Consider the following 20,452-nt stretch of genomic DNA (forward strand, 5'->3'; position numbering starts at 1 on the left):
GGCTTCTCCACTGGGCTATGGTCCACGTGGGCTGCAGGCAGAATAAGTCAGGAGATCTGACCCACTCTTGAGAGGGCTGTACCCCTATATCTGGCAATAGGCTCTGGTGAACCGCTAGCTCCTTCTTCAAGGCAACACAGGGATGGCAGAAACTTCCCTACCTCCCAGAAGGGACTGGGTCCCATGCCAGTTAGGAATGGATGGAGACCTCTGTATCTTGGTGAATGCTGGGGATATCCTTGTGGTCCAAGGGAATAAAACCAAGTTCTTTTCTGTTCCCCTCTAGCCCTCAGAGAAGGCATTTATTGGCCTTGCTATTCCTAGAAGGTTGTTCAGGAGAGAATGGGGCTGCTATAAACACCTCCAGGTTTCCTAGGTCAAGGGCCTCTGAAAAATGAGGTGAAAAAAACTCCAGCTTGCCTCTAAGCTTTGCAGTTAAAATGACTACTTCATAAAACTTGGACCTCCAAATAAGCCAGGAAAAAGAATGAAAAGACAAGCCAAGGATTTCAGTATAGATATATAATTTTAATATTTAATTTAAAATAAAACCAAGGCTGGGCTGGATTGGGAGAGAATGTCTGATCTGCAGAACAATTTAGGAATTTTTTTTAAGATCATGAAATTACAAGTCATTGGTGAGAACAGCCTTCTTCCTCCTGCAGGCTCCATCCAGAACCTGCTTAGGAAATAAGAGAGGTGAATCATTCCCCTTACCACCTCCCCACCAGGGCTTGGCTTTCCCCAAAATCCAAAGGAGGAATAAATTCTCCATTGCCTCTTCCCATTTCTACCAAAAGTCAGCTTCTAGCCCCAGGTGAAGCCCTGAGTTAGGGTCAAGCTCCTGAGAAAATGAGGATCTCTTGGTTCACTATTGAGGCTGGGCACATCTGGTCAAAGAAGCCACAAGGAAGGCCAGAGGGACTAAGACCTTTACTTTTCGAACTTGAATAAACAGTAGTCAGGGTTCCCAGGTACGACCATCTTATAACCATATCCACAGTCTCAGAGAAGGGAGAGGAGGAAGAAGGGAAACCCTGAGCAGAACCAGGCCCCTACCACCTTAAACTTATCATAGCCCTACCAAAGACAATCTCCCAGGGGCTCACTGACGGAGAGGCCAGTAGCTCTCTCGACCAGTCACTGGGGCAGGGAGGGCTGAGGGCCCCAGTAGGGGGAAGGCTGGTCTTCAGAGAGGTATGAATGTGTAGATATAAAAGGCAAGAAGAGCATCCTTATCTCCTCACCCTGGCTAAGGCACTGAGAGGAAAGATGCAAGGTAGGAATCGTAAAGATGGAAAGGGAGAGAATAAAGTATCCCTTGGACCTGCTGGCTTGGAGAAGACAAAAATAGGGGTGTGGGGACGGCCACATGACCCCCACAACTGTGCAAAGAGCATCTGAGAGGTGAGGAGAGCCACGCCATTATCCATAATGTTCCCCTTACCCTGTTGCAGAGTGGGAGGAAAATGGGTTGCAGGAATCCAGGCAGCAGAACAGCATAGGGTATTTCCCTGAGCCTTAGGGGTAAGGGCTAAAGAAATAAAGCTTTATACACATGGCAATTTCTATCCCTTCCTATTCTGCTCAGTCCCTCTCAGCCCATATGCTGACCATCCTTCCAATATGAGGGAGATGAGAGAAGGGTTGGCACTTAAGGGCTCGGTTGGCCTAAAATATACACTCCTCCAATGGAAAGGGAAAGTCCAACCATAAGCTTATTACTGTTGTCTTTTTTATCATCATCACTCAGACCCCTCCCTGTCTTAGGCCTGAATAATTGGTCACGCATAGGAATGAGCAATCTGAGGCAGGCAGGCAGAGCAGGGCTCTCTGGGATAGGTCTTGAGTCTGGTTTCGGGACCCTGGAGGACAACAGACTAACAGGAACAGGTCTGAAGGTTGCTCTCTGTAAGCAATGATGCGATGGATGAGGGATCGTAGACACTGTCAAATTCCTCATCTGAGCTCAGCCCTTCGTGTTTGAGAGTTGATTCAGTAGCTGAGCGGGCAGCTTTGCGCCTAAGTCAGAGGGAAGAATACTGGTAAGGGAAGGGGAATAGAAAGATTGAGACAGCCACCCTTTTTATGCTAAGGAAATTCCAATTCTTCTAAGGCCTAAAGCTGCTCACAAGATCCCCCACTAATCAGAGATTTGAGGAGGTGGGGCACAGGATGCTAAAGTACTAAGAAATAACCATACTGGCTTCCAGCCAGGAATAAGTGACTGTATAGTCCTGTTTTAGAGCTTCTCTTCCTTATCCAGCTCAGGATAAACTATTCCCTTCCTGCTCTACTGTCCCTATGGAGCAGGGGGCAGAAGGGCGGCCCATACCAGGAGTCCTTCTCCAGGGATTTGATCCGGGCCTGGAGCTGTTCATTGACCTCATGCTGCTCCTCCAGCTCACGCTGGGCCTTCTTCCTCAGGCCATCCAGTCGCTCAATTTCCTCTTCTGCTTCATCCACCTGCCGCTTCAAAGCCTTCACCCTCAGGCTTAGCTGGGCAGAATACCAAGTCCCCACATTAGAAAAGCATCTGTTGGGGCCGGCCTGTGGCTCACTCGGTAGAGTGCGGTGCTGATAACACCAAGGCCACGGGTTCGGATCCTATATAGGGATGGCCGGTTCGCTCACTGGGTGAGCGTGGTGCTGACAACACCAAGTCGAGGGTTAAGATCCCCTTACTGGTCATCTTTTAAAAAAAAAAAAAAAAAAAAAAAGAAAAGCATCTGCTACCATGGCCTAGGACTCTCCCCTGTAATAATCTTGACAAGGAACAATTGCCCCTGGAAAAAATGTTGTGACTGTGGGCAAGTTCTCTAAACTTATAGGGTTTTCTTGGTGATTAAATGAATTAATGCACGTATAACACTTAGAAAAAGAACCTAGCACATCACAAGCACTCAATACATATGCTTATTATGACTGCTCTAGTCTAGTCCTTTCAATCTAATCTCTTTGTCCTTATAAAAAGAAAGTTTAAGTTTGAAAGACCTATGGGAGATGAGGGCCTCCCTTGGCCTTCAAACAGATGCATAATATATGTTTGCCCCACGGTTCTTGGCCCCAGGGTGCCATGTCCTTACCTGGTCTTTCTGGTCATTGACATGCTGCCGCTCATCATCAATCTGGATGGACAGCTCTTTAACTCTCCGCTCCAGTTTTCGGTTGGTGGACTGCAGAACTGTCTTCTCCCTAACAGGGTGGGTGAGGTAAAGGGATGTCTACGGCTGTTGCCATTTCTAAGGAAACCCTTAATAGGCCCCGTACTGCCTCTAAAGACTTCTCTCAGTCATGAGCCCCACCATTAGACTTGGGAAAATCCAGGGCAGATCCAAAGAAACAGGGAGATAGAGATTACTCACATTTCCGAATTTCTACAACTTTCTCCGCTCTCTATCAGGAGAGAAGAGCTCCCTAAAGATCAGGCCAGGTTGGCCATATCTAAAGTGGAAGATGGTGGGAGTCCCAGAGCAGAAAAGTCCAAAGAGAAGAGGGAGGAAGAAAAGGAGGGAGAGAGAACAGGCTTGTGTCACCTCTCTTCAGCCTGTAGCTGCTCCTGCAACAACTGATTCTGGGACTCAAGCTGAGAGAGGCTGGCATTGGGCTTCTGGAAGCCTTCTGAGCTGGCCAACCGGGTCTTCAAGTCTTTGTTCTAAGAGGGACAGGAAGCTTTCACAGTGAGCACTCTACTTGGTCATTCTACCAAGCTCTAGGGGTCTCTCCTCAAGACTCTCCATGCCCCTTCACCTGTCTCTCCAAGGAGATTTTGTCACACTCCAAGTCTTGCCGAGCTGATCTCTCCTGCATGAGCTCTGTCCTCAGCTGATCCACCTGGTTGGAATGGGTGAGAGGAATCAGCCTTGGGGAGGGCTAAGGATGAACCAGCAAGCTGGACCAAGTGAGGCACAGTAACTGGAGGATAGTCTCTGAGCCCTGAATTCCAAAAATTCCCAGGCAACTAAGAAATCTCAGCCTATTCAAATGGAAGGAGCCACAGAATTGAAACAAGACCTCAATCCCACCAGGAACTAGCATCCCTTCTGAACCAAAGTAGCCCCACCTCAGGTCAGACAGCAGCCCAGCCCACCAGGATTCCTTCTTCAACTCAAATTCTTGGCTTCTTTCCACCTGAGAAAACTGGCCAACCCTTCCTGAAGCAGACAAGACCCTGAAGTAGACCCAGCCATGCACAGATTCTGCAGCCAAAACTCTCCCAGTTACGAAAGATAAGAAGGTAGAGTTGTTTTGGAGAGGGACAACAGGTTAAAAATAGTCAGGGATAGACATAGATGAGGGGTGAGGAAGAGGTTACCTGGTCCCGGCCACGATTCACCCGGTCCGTTAGCAGCTCCACGGTGTTCTTCTCCTCATCTAACTCTGCCTCAAGCCGTGAGACTTTTTCCTATGACAGAAAGACAACAGATTAATTCTACCCCAAATGCTAGACACTAGAATGCCAAACTCAAACCAGGACCCTCTCAAACTCCAGCCTCCATAAACTTTTCTCTCTTGTACATCCCAGTTACCTTCGGTCCTTGCCCCTGCCCAGAGCCACTATGGAGCTAGCACCCTCTGCTGACCAGGTGTGGCATCAAAGGGAGGGATGGGACATGCTCTGGTCATGGCCCCCAGCAGGAAGGCAAAACTGAGAATCCATTCCTCATTGAAGAACCCTATTTCCCTAATGGGTAGACGGAGAGAGAAACCCAAGTACCTGGGCCAAAGCTGAGATGGAGAGACTCAGAAACTGGAGCACCAGAGTACAGATTGAGGGAACACACTCTAGCCAAGCAGTACCATGTACAGGCTAAGAGTATAAATGTGAGGCCAGACCCTTGGGTTTGAAAATCAGATCTATCACTTCCTGGCAGTGGAACCATGGACAATTTACTTAATCTCTCTGTGCCTCAGTGTTCCTCATCTGTAAAATGGAGAAAATAAGACTATCCACTCCACAGGGTTATTCTGAGGATTAAATGAGTCTTAAGTGCCTGGCACATAGCACAATATATGTTTGCTGCTGCTTCTATTATCATTATTATTATTATTATCAAATACAGCAAATTAAAGACCATTATTCTCTCTAAAGGGGGAGGCCACTGCTCAGTTCTAGCCAACTGTTGCCATGTAGAACTCAGGACTAGAAGCTCAGTATTATCACATTTTCCAAATATAAAAGAAGCCAGAAATCCAAACTTTTATGTGACATCTATAAATTTCTAAACATTGGCAATTAATTCAAAGTTATTTAAAACATTGCAGTCAAACAAAACCCATCAGCCAGTTTCAATCTCTAGTATAGAAAAAGGCTTGGAGTGTCATGGTTCCTTTCCCTACAGAAGTCCCACCTGTGCCTGGACCCAGAACCCCCTCCCTTTTTCCCCCCAAAGGTCACCCTCCAATGTCCTCACCTCAAGGCCCTTCAGTTGCCGGGCCCTGTCATCCTGGGAGCGCTTCTTGTTCTCTGCCTCTTGCTCCAGCCCCTGCAGTCGCTGGGCCAGCAGCTCTTTGTCCAGCCGGGCTGTGTCTCGCTCAGCCTGGGATGCCTGCAGGGCCTGACGCAACCTCTGGATCTGAGCAGAAGAAAAAAATGCAATAGTTTGGCGTAGTAAGAAGGTGGGGGTTGAGAGGTGGAAACAGCCCATCTCTGTGGGAAGAAATATTTCATTACTGACATTCTTTGGAATTGTCAGCACATGGTGATAATAAAATGCAGACTGACTTTTAGTCCATTTTGTTTATTGTTTTAAAATTCCCTACACAAACTGGAATCACCTGAGTTCTTAAAAAATACTGAGCCTGGGTCCCACCCCCAGAGATTATGATTTAAGTGGTATGGGATTTAGCTTGGGCATTGGGATTTTTTAAAATCTCCCCAAGGGCCAGCCCGTGGCTCACTCGGGAGAGTGTGGTGCTGAGAACACCAAGGCCCCGGGTTCAGATCCTATATAGGGATGGCCGATTAGCTCACTGATTGAGCATGGTGCTGACAGCACCAAGTCAAGGGTTAAGATCCCCCTACAGGTCATCTTTAAAAAAAAAAAAAAAAAAAAATTTTTCCCCAGATGACTCTAATGTACAACAGAGTTTGAAAATCACTGCTCTACAGACAATGTCCTTACCTAGAGTGGACAACTCCCTCCACCCTACTCCACCTTAGTATGTCACTGCAAGTGGTTAGACCTAAACCTGGGCCCCAGATGCCTGGCCACAGGTTCAGTTAAGAGACAATAACCTTCAAACCCAAGGACATTGGGATGGTTCCCACCCTCTTGCTATTTAGGCTCCTACCTCATCCTGAAGATGGCTCAATCCCCCAGAGGTCTTCTCAGCCTCACTGGCCCAATCCTTGGCCTGGCGCTGGGCTTCTGCCACCTCCCGCCGAGACTTTTCCTTGTAATCCTCAAGCTGGGCCTGGAGGTGCTGTAGGGCTTGCTTAGAGTCCTCCCCAATCTGCTCCAGCTAAAACACAAAGAAATGAGTTTCCAGCACTGCACCTCTTTAACAGATGCCTGTGTCCCCAGGCCCAGATTCCCAAGACTCCCCCAACAGCTTCCTTCCTGCCAAAGGAGCCCTTTCTTTTTCTTTCCTGGTCCTAGGTCTCTAGCATGTTTGGTAGTTATATACAGATACCTGGGTTCAAATCCTGGTTCTACTACTTACTACTACTAACTTGACTATAGGCAAGTTACTTATCCTCTCTGGGTCTCAGTTCCCCATCCATAAAATGGGATAATAGTAGGGCTGGCCCGTGGCTCACTCGAGAGAGTGTGGTGCTGATAACACCAAGGCCATGGGTTTGGATCCCTATATAGGGATGGCCAGTTAGCTCACTTGGGAGAGCATGGTGCTGACAACACCAAGTCAAGGGTTAAGATCTCCTTACCGGTCATCTTTAAAAAAAAAAAAAAGGATAACAGTAGCATCTACATCACAAGGTTGTCAAGAGAATTATGTTAGTAAATTATGTAAAGTACTTAAATCAGTGCCTGATATGAAGTAAACCTTAAATGATCATATATTGGCAAACCCAAGCTGCCAATGATTATATGTACCACTAAGAAAGAAAAATTTGCCAATTGAGCTATGACATACCATCAATTATATGACAACCCAACCACATGATCCAGCAATCCCACTACTGGGTATATATCCAAAGGAAAGGAAATCAGTATGTTTAAGATATCTGCACTCCCATGTTTATTGCAGCACTATTGACAATAGCCAAGGTATGGAAACAAGTTAATATGGAAACATTCATCAACAGATGAATGGATAAAGAAAATGTGGTATATATACACAATGGAATATGATTCAGACATAAAAAAAGAATGAAATCCTGTCATTCACAGTAATATGGATGAACCTGGAGGACATTACACTAAGTGAAATAAGCCAGGCACAGAAAGATAACTACCATAAGTTCTCACACATATGTGACAGCTAAAAAAAGTTGATCTCATAGAAGTAGAGAGTAGAATAGTAATTACTAGATGCTGTAAAATATGAGGGTAAGTGGGGGATAGGGAGAGGCTGGTTAATGGATAGAAAATTACAGATAGATAGGAATAAGTTCTGTGTGTTATAACACTGTAGGGTGACTATAGGTAATAATTTATTGTATATTTTCGAATAGCTAAAAGAAGATTTTGAATGTTCCCAACACAAAGAAATGACAAATAAATGTTTGAGATGATGGATATGCTAATTACCCTGAGTTGATCATTACACATTGTACACATATACCAAAATATCACGTTGTACCTCATAAGTATGTACAATTATTTGCCAATTAAAAAAAGACACAAACCCATTTCAGAGATGATAAATGTGCACTTTTTAAAAACTGACAAATGAAAAAACACGCACATTAGAACTGATGTCACATATTAGGTGTTTGCTTTTGTTTTATAAAGCAAGAGATTGGGAAGACAACACTTACCAGCAAAATGCATTTATTTACTTTTCTTCCTTTTTCCTTCCCCTCCCCCAAATTTACAATTCTACCAATGAAGATTCCTGTGTTTAGGTCTTACAGACTTCTAAGGCATGATTCAAGGAGATACTCTCCAAGAACTAAGACCATAAAGAAACGGGATGTGGAGGGGAAGGGGAAAAACACAGAGGGGAGGTAGGAAGGCTGCCACTTTCTGAGACTTGCCCTTGGACTTCCCAACAATGTCCTTGAGGAAAGCCACCACCACACATTCTGCCCCCACCCCCACCACCCCATAAGCTTCTGTGTGAGCTGGGCCTCTTCCACCCCGTGCCCCACCTCTTTGTTCAGCCGGTCCACAGTCCTGTCCAGCAATCGCTTCTGCTCCTCCAGCTCAGCCTTGCCCCGCCGGAGAACCTCCCGCTGCTTCCCCTCCTCCTCTAGGGCCCGGTTCAGGGCCCGCCGCTCCTGCCCCAGGCGGGCCAGCCCCCGCTGAGACTCCTCTAGCCGGGCTTCCAGTGCCCGCTTGGCGGCTGCCAAGCTGCCCTCCTCTTCCTGAGCCACATTCAGGGCTTCCTCCAGCCGCTGTTTCTCTGCCTGGGAGCGGGGCGAGAAGCGGGTGTGGACTGGGAGGAGGCAATGCTTGGGCTTAAGCCATTTGGAGTGGGGTAGGTGGGAGGGAGAGGAAGGAGGTGGTCATGAAAACGGTGGGCAGCGAAAAGAGGCTCAGAAGAACCAGCAAAGAAACTGGCACAGAGAGCAAGCAAAAGGTGGGAGAGAAGAGACAAAAACACCAGCGCAAAGTCTGAAACATTCACACCAAAGTACATCCCAGGAAATATGACAACCCAACTACATGATCCCGCAATCCCACTATTGGGTATATACCCAAAGGAAAGGAAATCAGTATGTCCAAGGTTAACAGCGGGTTTGGGGAAGCAAAACAGAAGCACTCTAAGGGCAAATTAAAACCGATGGCTGACTGCTCAACGTGGGAAGATGTCGCCAGGCTGCGGGTACAGAGGATTGGGGGAAGCCAACACTGGGCAGGAGCACTGACCTCCAGCCGCTGCACCTTGTCCCGAAGTCGTGCCTCCACCGCTTCCCCACCCTCCGCCAGGCCTCGCGCCTCCTTCAGCTGCTGCTCCAGACCCAAGATGCGCCGGCGGAATTCGTCATTCTCCTCCTGGGTCTCCCGAAGCGTGCTCTCCACGGCTGCTCGCCGCTGCCCCACCACTGCCGCCTCCGCCTCGGCCGCCACCTTGGCCTAAGGGCGGCCAGGGAGGGCGGCTCAGACCCCCGGGCTCAGGCCCCAGGTCATCTGCCGCCCACCACAAGGATGAAAGAGGGTGGTGCCACCAGCCAGAGGCTCCCTGAGAGCCCCACCCCTACTGGAATGCAGTGGGTGTCACCAGGTACAGGGGCCTCCCCCTGCCAAAACCTGGCTGCTTGGGCCGGCCCGTGGCTCACTCGGGAGAGTGCGGTGCTGATGGCACCAAGGCCCCGGGATCGGATCCCATATAGGGATGGCCAGTTTGCTCACTGGCTGAGCGTGGTGCTGACAACACCAAGTCAAGGGTTAAGATCCCCTTACCGGTCATCTTTAAAAAAAAAAAAAAAAATCCTGGCTGCTTTAATCACACATCTAGAACCAAGGAGCTGGTCCTATGATACATACCCATGATAGGAAACTTTCCATGCCCTCTGGCTCCTCGGCCCTCCAGACCCCTCAGCCTCCACCTCCTAAGCCCTGTGCCCACTCCCCTTGCCTTGGAAGCCTCTTCACAGTCCTGTCTCAGGTGCTGGAGGGTCTCTTGTAGCTGGAGGTTCTGTTGTTCCAGTTCCCGGCCTCGATCTGCCTCGACCCTCAGGACTGCCAGCTGCTTCTCCAACTCCCGGTCCCGATGTCGCCCAGCCACCTCCTGGCTCTGCCGCTCTGTTAGCAGCTCCTTAAGCTCCTCCTGTGTCCTGCGCAGTTCCTAGAAGGGAAGGGGAATGGTGACCAGCACTGAGAGCCAGACTGATACCAGAATGTGGAGAAATTGAAACTCATACATTACCAGAGGGAACGTAAAACAATGTGGCCACTTTGGAAAGCAGTTTGGCAGTTTTTCAAAAAGTTAAACATGGAGTTACCAGATGACCCAGCAATTCCACCCCTAGGTATATACCCAAGAGAACCGAAAATATATGTTCACACAAAAACTTATACATGAATGTTTACAGCTGCACTATTCATTATAGCACAAATATAGAAATGACCCAAATATCCATCAATTGATGCATAAACAAAATATGGTATAGCCACAAAGTGAAATATTGTTCAGCCATAAAAAGGAATAAAATATGATACTTGCTATCACATGGATGAAGCTTGAACACATTATGCTAGGTGAAAGAAGCCAGACACGAAAGGCCTCATATTGTAGGATTCCAATTGTATAAAATACCCAGAACAGGCAAATCCAGAGAGACAGAAAGTAGATTAGTGGTTGCCAATGGGTGGAGGGAATTATTGCCAATAGGTATGGGACATCTTTTTGGGGCGATAAAAATATAATTACCTAGTGGTGATGGTTGCAAAACTTTGTGAATATACAAAAACCACTGAATTGTACACTTTACTTATTTATTTATTTATTTATTTATTTTTAAAGATGACCGGTAGGGCCGGCCCGGTGGCGCACTGGATAGTGCGCCGCTTGGGAAGCGCGGCAGCGCTCCCGTCCGAGGGTTCGGATCCCACGTACAGACCGGCTCCCGCTCACTGGCTGAGCGAGGCGCGGGAGCAACGCCGAGGCTTGCGATCCCGTCGCCGGTCCCCGGTCCGGTACGGGGGCAACACTGAGGGTTGCGATCCGTTGCCGGACACGGAAAAAAGACAAAAAAATAAAATAAAATAAAGATGACCAGTAAGGGGATCTTAACCCTTGACTGGGCGTTGTCAGCACCACGCTCAGCCAGTGAGCGAACCGGCCATCCCTATATGGGATCCGAACCCATGGCCTTGGTGTTATCAGCACCACACTCTACCGAGTGAGCCACGGGCTGGCCCGAATTGTACACTTTAAAAGGGTGAGTTTTATGATATCTGAAATATAAGTCCATAAAAAAAATTATGTAGAGACTGAGTGGATAAGGGTATGGATAGAACAAGATTGACTATTTAAGAAAATATATCGAAAATCAAAATATGTGACAATAAATATCAGTGCAGCTAATTTCTTTTAAAAAGGAAATTAAAATGAGTTCTGGTTCTAATTCTTTAGCTATTAGCTACTTCTGAAATTCAGAAAGAACCATAATTAGGCTGGAGGGTTATATAACATGAGCATGTACTGAGTCTTCAACGTAAGACACTAACAAAACTAATTACAAAGATAAAGAGAAATAGTAGAGTGTATGGTCTATATTGAATTTGGTTAGTCTGTTTTCCTAATGATATTTCATTTATTGATTAAATACCTGATAAAGTATACTTAATACCTGAGATATATGAAACACTAGTTATTGCTTTTTAGCTTTAGTCAGAAAAATAAATCAACTGAAATTGTCCAGAGGATTGTTCAAGTTCACTGTGTCAGCTAATAAAGTGAACAGACTTCAGGCTATCCTTGGTATTTGTTAACTTCCAAACAAGACAGTAAAAATGTAAGAGTAATATTAACTTCACCATCTTTTGGGAGTTTTTCTGAGAAAACAGAATTTTAAGTTACACAACACAGCACTACATCACCAAAATGTATTTAGTTATTTATCTTGGTTTTCTCTACAAATATTTCATGTAATCTCAGGTTTTTATTTATCTAAAAATAATCATTGTAGCTACTTCTACACTCAAAGATATGATCACCATCATTACAATTAGGCAGTCTTACAGTAGAGGCATAATAAACAAACATCAATGAACTAATATTTTTAACAAACACATACTACGTATCAATAAATGTAGAGCTAGAAGGATCTTCAAGAGGCCATAAATGCCAATTCCCTATAATTACTGAAAAGACTTTCTAAACTACCTAAATCATCCAAAATAATTAAAGTTGACCCTTGAACAACATAGGTTTGAACTGCACGGGTCCACTTATACATGGATTTTTTTTAATACAGTCTGCCCTCCATATTGGCAGGTTCTACATGCACAGATTCAACAAATTGTGAATTGAAAATACAGTATTCACATGATGCAAGACCTGCGGATATGGAGAACCAGTCTTTCATATCCGCGAATTGGCAAGGTCAATTTCAGGACTTGAACATCCACAGATTTTGGTGAACTAATCCCCCACAGACACCGAGGGATGACTGTAGTTGCCTTCTTACCCTTCATAAATGCAAACACTGAGAATATGAAGAAATCGTTTGTGTTCACTTCAATTTTTTTTATCATTTGTGATTCTTTTATAAAATATCATCAATGCAAGGTAAAAAGAGAATTTAAAAAAAACAGAGAGTGAATTTTACATGAACTTTGAGTGTTACAGCCCCACCAGCAAGGCTGTGCCTTGGAGACTGGGGAGGTGAACATATTAAACACTGGGATCCATGTCCAGATTCTATTCTCTCTAAATAGCCTTCAGAATACAATTTGGCTTCCCATGTAGGTCAGCTGGCCATGCCAATGCAAGTATTCCAGTCCATGTGATAATATTTCTCATTGTAAATTAATCTAACTATAAACATTTGTTTCATAAATCATAGATATAGTTAAGGAGTTCCCCCTGAAAGACAGAGCAGCTTTTGCTATGCTGACCAAATTAGGTTTCTGAGTTTATAAAAACGATCCTGGAGTTTCACAAATCCACCTAATGGTGCTACCCATGAGGTCTTTTGGGAGGCAGCCAGAAGCCTCTGGCTATACCTCAACCTGGCAATCTAGCTGCTGAGAGCCCTTTCCATTAGAAACCTCTATACTCAATGAAGTAACCAGCCCTGCTGTGCTGGAAAGAGAGAAGGCTGAGCCAGCGGGATGGAGCCTGAAAACCAAGCACACAGGAGACAGACCCACTAATACAGAGGCCCTCATGAGGCAAATACCCATCACACCCTGACTTGCCATTCTACCCTTCCACCCCCAAGTACCTTCTTGAGCTCCTCAACCTGGCGAGTATCTCCAACACCAACTCGGGCCTGCTCTAATTCCCTCCGCAAGGCCTCTATCTTCTCCCCAAGCTCCTCTTCCATTTCTTCCTTCTCCATCCGCAGCTGCAGCAGTCTGAGCCCAGCGAGGAGAAATAAGGAGGAAAGGGAACATGGTCAGGCCACCCGCCTGGGGAAGGTTAATAAGAGAATGGAAACCACTCCCTCAAGGCCAATACACTGGGCACTCACTCTCAAGAGGGAGGAAAAGCAGTTTGAGAAATGGGACAGTAAGAACACAGCATGGGCAGAAAGAAATTGTGATGTAAGAATCATAGATAAGTATTCCTGGGAGAGGAGCAAAGTCCTTACTCCTGCTTGGTGGCTCTAAGTTCCTCCTTATTCTTCTGGAACATGCTCTGCCAATGCCCTGTCTCCTCTGAGGTCTCCTCCAACTCCTTCTGCAGCTCCCGCACCAGGGATGACATCTTCTGCCTCTCAGCCTCCAACGCTGCATGGTCCTACAGAAGAGGAGTGTTGGGCACCAGGAGACTCAGGCTAAGACAGCACCGTGCCATTTGTGCTCCCTGACACCCTACTGGTACCTGGTAAAATGCTAGCAGAAGGTCCTCTCCCCAAGTCAAAGTCCACCCCTCTGTCATCCACAGGAAGTCTCCCGCAGTTAGTTCCCCATGACACTATGGTCACACACCTGTAGGGTACTACTGGCTTGCACTCCTTTCCCCTGCCCTTGTAAATTTCCTGGCCAAGGTTTTCACTAACATCTCACATATATCTTTTAGGGGGATTTCTCAGTTGCAACAGTGAAAAGTCCAAAAATACAAGATCCCAAGGCAGCTCTGTTCCCTGGCAGTGTCCTCCTCTCCCAGTCCCTACTCTTATCACATGCCTGGGTTGCATCTTGCATGCTCCGGCGAAGCTGCTCTGTGTCTCGGTGGTACTGCTGCCGGACATGCTCCACCTCCTGGTCACGGGAAGCCACCTCTTCCTTCAGGGCCCCCTTCAGGGCTGTCAACTCCCGCTCTCGCAGCCTGAGTTGCTCCTCTATTCGCTGTTTACCCTCCAAGACCTCCTCCAGAAGCTCCCGTGCCTCTAACAGGTCCTGGGGAGATGGAAGTGCAGAGGTGACCATATTAGGATCCATCTGCCTATTAATTAATTCACTAACTCAATCAAAATATATTTACTGAGCACTTTGTGTTAGGCGCTGTACCAGGTGCTCTCTGGCTTGGTTGGGATAAAGGAAACCTACCATTCTGGGCTCTAGTCCCACCCCACCATTGAGTACACCCAAAAGCACACGGAGGAGTACCCGCAATCAGCAATCCACTCTCCATACTTTGGGGAAATCATGGATGAGCAGGGTTGAGGATGCTCCAGCTAAAAGGAAACACAGCCTGGGATACACACCCCACTCCCTACCTTCAGTAATACCTCCTTGGCAGGCTCAGGACCCTGAACCTGTTTCAGCTTGTTCTGCAGCTCCATCACCTGGGTCTCCAACCCATGTCGTAACTTTTCACCCTGGTCCAGGAGGATTTTCATGTTCTGTAGCCTAATAATAGATAGCACACATGACATATGATATGATAGCACGATGTGTCACGCAATTTTTGAAACACTTCACATATATCAATTCATTTAAACCTCCTTTAAGTCTTTGTTCAAATCTTAATGAGGCCTCCCCTGATACCTTATTTAATACTGCAACCTGCTCCCCTACAACCTGCCCCTCCTGATCTGCTTTATCCTGTTCTACTTACAGTCTTCTCACATATTACAAATTTACTTACATAATATGTTGTTTACTGTCTGTTCCCTCTCACCAGAAACCAAGCTTCCAGAGAGCAGGGCCTTCATCTGTATGGTTCACTGATGTACTTCAGGAAACTAGATCAGTGCCTATCACACAGCATTCATTGCAAAAACATCTGCTGAATGAATGAATGAATCCTCACAACAATCCTGTGAGGTAGGTACTATTATTAAGCTCATTTTACAGATTAAGAACCTGAAGCACAGAGGCAAACCCAAGTAGCCTAACTACGAATCGTGCACTATCACCACTACTAATAGAAAAGATAAAGAAAACGGTCATATATTTAAACCATCCCTGCCCCTTTCAGCTTCTGGAGATTTCCCTTTGTCTCCTTCAACCCTGTAGCCCCCAAGTAGTCCCACATGTGCCATCAGCTGCACTCACTCCTTGTTGCTCTGCTGGGCTTCCCCTTTTCTTCTCTCCAGCAGCTCCTGCAATCGGCTACACTCTTCTGCCTTCTCCTCCAGCTGCCGCTCCAACCCAACCCAGGATGGCTCCAGTTTTTGCCGCTTCTGGAAAAGGGAAGGAGAGTACAGCAGGTGGAAAGTAGGGAAAGCCTCTTATGAAGACCCAGAATAGGGCTTGTTGTTTAGCTCAGCTGGTTACAGCATGGTGTTAATAACACCAAAGTCCAGGGTTCAATCCCTGTACCAGTCAGCCACCAAAAACAAAACAAAAAAACCCAAAGACCCAAAATAATGGAAATATCTAACATTCATTAGACACTCACTATATGGGGGGCAGTAGGGCAAGCTTGAGAACTGAGCCCTCAACCTGTGGGATCTGATGCTATCTCCAGATAGATAGAGTTAGAATTAAATTGGAAGCTTCCCGGCTGGTGTCCACTTCAGAATTGTCTGGTGTGTGGGGGAAAAAATCCACACATTTTGTCACAGAAGTCTTCTGTGTTGATTGTTGCTGAGTAAGAGTAGAGGAAAAGCACTTTGGCTGGTCTTTCACCTATATACTCAGATTTCTAATGTGTTCTGCCTCCCTAAGCTCTGAAGACCCCCAAAGTCCCTACTAGGACCAGTGCACACTCTATCTCTTGTATCACAAGGCACAAGTGTGCTCATTCCATTGCTTGGAAGAGCCAGCCCAGCCCATCTCCAGGCCAAGGTTTTTTTTGTTTTGTTTTGTTTTGTTTTTAAAAGATGACCGGTAAGGGGATCTTAACCCTTGACTTGGTGTTGTCAGCACCACGTTCAGCCAGTGAGCGAACCGGCCATCCCTATATGGGATCCGAACCCGGGGCCTTGGTGTTATCAGCACCGCACTCTACCGAGTGAGCCACGGGCCGGCCCAGGCCAAGGTTTTTTCTCTGTGGTCCTTCATCCCTCCTGCACCTCTGAACTCTCCTCACCTTCACCTCTTCATCCAGCTTTTGCTGTAGCTCCTCCACTTTTCGGGTGAGTTCACCCTGCCCTGCCAGAACCTTAGTAGAACCAGGAGAAACCATCTGCCAGAGGCATAGGGAATGGGGAGAAAGGAGTGAGTCCACATCCAGATCTCCTGAGGCCCTCAAGCCCCAACCCTGACCCTTGCTCCTACCCAGAGAAGGCCACTCACCACCAGAGGCTGCATCTGCTCCAGCACCAAACTAACCTTCCTTCTCACAGACACTTCACTTTCTGAACTTCTAGAGGATAAACAGACAGAAGCAAGGGTTAGGGCAGTAAAGAGGTAGCCGAGATAAGGAAAGGCTAAAAGCAGGAAAGAAGAGTAATAAAGCTAGAAAGAAAAGAAGGGAGGTGTGTGCCTCCACTGTGGGTGGGCCCCCACTCACCCCTCCCTCAGGATTCCATAGATGGTGGCCTTTACATGGTCCACACTGCCTGGTGGAGCTGCCTCCTGCTGGTCTCGAAGAAGGTCTGGAGTTGATTTGAACTGGGGAAGGGGGGGTGTAGAAATAGGAAGATTAGGCCAAAAGCATGCATGGGGTTCAGACAGAGTAGAAGAGGCATTTGGGAGACAAGGCCCTCCAAGCACAACAAACAAGTCCGAAGTGCGGTACAGAGGCAACACTGCTGAGGCCCGAGCAACAGGCCAGGGAGGTCCAAGCAGGATACACCTCACACTATTGTTGCAAGCCAGATCTTCCTCAACAAGCCGATCTCAACCAGCTGTGAACTGTGTCACAAGTAATTTGTCAACAATGATAGTTAACATACTAGAGTTTATAAATGATTTACTTTAAGAATGGACTTAAGTTTGTCCCAAAGTAAAGTCACTCTCTCACTCACTTGCACTCCTGAGTGGGAGAGAAAGGTGTGGAATTTTGGCAAGAGCACCAGGGAACTGCTCCAAGCCTGCCTTATGTACGCTACTGACCTAGCAAATACTGGTGACTGAGGCATGATTAATGGTGGGGACAATGAGAAGTAACTCCACATGCTGTGAATAGTGACTTTATAGTTAATTCCATTTTCTTTGGAATTTTACCCATGGAAGTATCCTGTGCATATGAGTATCACCTACTTAGTGGATGGATACAGTGGAAAATAAAAGGTAGAGACTTATTGCCCTAGGTTATTTGAATTAGCAAGGAGTCTCAGGGCTGGTGGGGTCAGACCTGATGAGAAGGGGCTTGTGGTTGGAAGCCAGGGAGGTGTTAGGTCTGACCTGCAGCATGGTGGGGTCCTGTGCTCTCCCCCGTGGCTCCTCAAAACTCTGAAGGACCCAGTCCTGGGTCTGACGGGAATGGCTAAAGCCACTGATAGACCTCTGGCTCTGGGTGGGCTGTTTTGAGCTGCCAACATGGTTGTCAGATTTTGTGCTAGGGGTCCAGTGGTTGGGGGACTGGCGCTCCCGTTCCTCCAAGGTGTCCCGTGGGAGTCGGCTGTCCAGGCTCTTGCTCCGCTTGTGCTGTTCAGGGGGCAGTGTCCTTGTTCGGCGGCCAGTCCGGCCCCGGCCCCCAAGTTGACTGTCAAATTTGCTGATCAGTGAGTCCACCGAAGACAGGGGAGCAGTGTCAATGGTGCTACCTGGGAAAGCCTCTTGTGGGGCTAGCTCAAGCAAACTGGTGCTCCTATTGCTGGGACCCATAGGGGCAGGGCCTGCCAGGGAGGCCTGGGACTGGGACCGGAGTAACCTTCCATTCCAGCCAGCCCCAGCCTCCTCATCAGATGTGCTACCCTGCGAGGGGGCAGGATATCCTTTGACCTGAGCGTAGGGGTTCTCAGGGAGTTCTGAATCAGAGCTCAGAGCACCTGGGGCCCCTCGGTTGTTGGACCCCTTGATTTGGACCCCAAAGGAGTCGCCACCTTTCTCCCCACTGTTGAGCACTACAAAAGGTTGCCCGGCAATGCCCTGTACACGCACAGCAACCCCATACGTATTGGCTCTTGAGTCCTTGGCTGGGCGTCGCCCCCCACGACGGAGGGTGCCCATCTCTGCACCACCCACTGGCTCTGTGATGAAGCGAATCTGGACTCCATGGTCTACAGGAACCCGGGGCTCAGCCATGGTGGATGCCTGCTCCATGGGCAGGAGGGGTCCTAGAAGATGAAGAAAAGAATTTAAGCTGAAAGACTTGAAGTAGAAACAGCTTTAGAGGGGCTGATTTTCTTGTCAATTCCTTCTACATAGAACTGTGATTCTCATGCTTTATCTGAGCAGCAGAATCACCTGGAGGGCCTGTTAAAACACAGATTGCTAGACCCTACCCCCAAAGTTTCTGATTCAGTAGGTCTGGGGTCGGACCTGAGAATTTGTGTTTCTAACCAAGTTCTCCAGGTGACATTGATGGTGTAGTCCAGATACCACACTTTGAGACGCACAGACCTAAAAATATCCATTTCCTCTGATACAGCCCTGGGGAGCTTGGCTTTAAGAGTATAAAGATTTCAGGCCGGCCCGTGGCTCACTCGGGAGAGTGCGGTGCTGATAACACCAAGGCCCCGGGTTCGGATCCCATATAGGGATGGCCGGTTTGCTCACTGGCTGAGCGTGGTGCTGACAACACCAAGTCAAGGGTTAAGATCCCCTTACCGGTCATCTTTAAAAAAAAAAAAAAAAAAAAGAGTATAAAGATTTTGCTTGATCTTCACACATACACGTATACCACCATGTTCCTCCTTCCTCCCCCAGTGAAGGCAGAACCCAAGCCCCACCAACAGATACCTCCATCCCACAGGAGAAAAAGGGGCCTCCTCTCCCAGAGCTCATTTAAAATATAGAGACCTCAAAGCGTGGCATTCCATTTCTGGGAAGACATTCAAAAAAACTGATAACAGTGATGTCCTTGGGAAGGGGTAATTGAGGGCTAAGGACAGGGATAGGAAAGTAGAAAGGGATGGGCTTTGTACTGTGTATCTTTTTGTTCCTTTTTAATTTGGAATCATGTAGATATATTATCTACTCAAGAACAGACTTAAAGTTGTAAGTGTGCCAGTCCAAGGGACCCTAGAACAGGTAGACTTATCCCATCCAAGGGCCAGAGCCATGGCCATCTGGAGGCCAGCTCCTCAGATCCACATGGCCCAAGCTCAGAGTCAGCAAGTAGAATGTATTGCAGGCATGCTCTGGCTCAAGGAACTTGGGAGGAGAGGTTCTCTTCCGAGCAAATAAACATATCCAGCTTCCCCACCCCTTTTGCTGGTCTCCACCAGAACCTAGCACCAAACTGGGGGATTTTCTAACATGCCAGACAGAAACACACACAAACCCAACTCAACCTCCCCAAGGAGTTCTGGGCCAAGGAAATTTGGCAAGGTCTCTTTCAGGAATTGTAGAAGTACTAGGAAGCCAGAAAGCCAGGAAACCAGGGTGAAATGAGAAGGGAGGAGAAGAGAAGGAAGGCACAAAGCTCCAAGAGCTTTCTCACCTGGGCTTGGTGAGGGAAACACTCTCCAGTCTGAGGAGAAGCATTCTTAGTGTTCCCAACTCCTCCCCTCAAGGAACAGGGAGGGAGGAGTCCTTTACTGAGAATGGTTCTTCACCCCACAGCCCTGGGACTCCACTGGAAAAAATGATGAAAGCAATGTACCCTCCCCCAGGAGACAGCCCACAAAACTTTTACCACAGAATCTTAAGTTTGTGAGGGCAGAGGGGTAAAGTAGTTCTCCATTGGACTAGTGTGAAGATCTAGCTTGGAATCCTAGCTCTGCTCTTCACTTGAGGTATATGACCTTGGGAAAATCAGAACTTTTCTGAGACTCAGTTTTCTCATCTGTAAAATGGGTATAATGACAATACCTGACAAAGGTAATTACCTGTGAGAATTAGACAATAAATAATTACACTGGTGTATACAACTGAAAAATTATTAAGTTATACAAAAGATTTTTGCACTCTACTATAAGAAAAAGAGGGCATGTGGTGGTATATGTGTATGTGCAAGTCAAGCAAAATCTTTAAACTCTTAATAAAGCCAGGCTCTGCAGGACTGTATCACAGGAAATGGATTCTTTTTGGTTAGTGGATCTTAAAGTGTGGAAATGACAAGATATTAAACATGAAAGCACCTAGCAGAGAATGCCTGTCACAAAGCTGACAACAAACATTACTCCTTCCAATGGGAACTTACTGGCATTACCTGGTTCATAATAGGATTGTCACTTCCTCGGAGAAGCCTTCCCTGACCATTCCCT

At 47.1% G+C, this 20,452-nt stretch overlaps 1 protein-coding gene across 1 annotated transcript; it reads right to left on the minus strand.

The window, feature by feature from the left end:
• Positions 1–507: 507 nt before the first annotated feature.
• On the minus strand, positions 508–18,347 carry CGN (cingulin). The gene is made up of 20 exons (XM_008575160.1): positions 17,484–18,347; positions 16,648–16,748; positions 16,431–16,500; positions 16,225–16,320; positions 15,246–15,373; positions 14,465–14,597; positions 13,932–14,144; positions 13,394–13,542; positions 13,025–13,157; positions 9,709–9,918; positions 9,000–9,206; positions 8,279–8,536; positions 6,295–6,465; positions 5,415–5,576; positions 4,316–4,405; positions 3,751–3,834; positions 3,537–3,655; positions 3,087–3,195; positions 2,336–2,499; positions 508–2,022 (listed from the first exon to the last, which is right to left on the minus strand). The coding sequence occupies exons 1-20, from the start codon at positions 18,342–18,344 to the stop codon at positions 1,881–1,883; spliced, it is 3,600 nt and encodes a 1,199-aa protein (XP_008573382.1). The 5' UTR covers positions 18,345–18,347; the 3' UTR covers positions 508–1,880.
• Positions 18,348–20,452: the final 2,105 nt, after the last annotated feature.

The sequence above is a fragment of the Galeopterus variegatus genome, unplaced genomic scaffold, assembly GCF_000696425.1.
Source record: "Galeopterus variegatus unplaced genomic scaffold, G_variegatus-3.0.2 Scaffold1148, whole genome shotgun sequence".
NCBI lineage: Eukaryota > Metazoa > Chordata > Mammalia > Dermoptera > Cynocephalidae > Galeopterus > Galeopterus variegatus.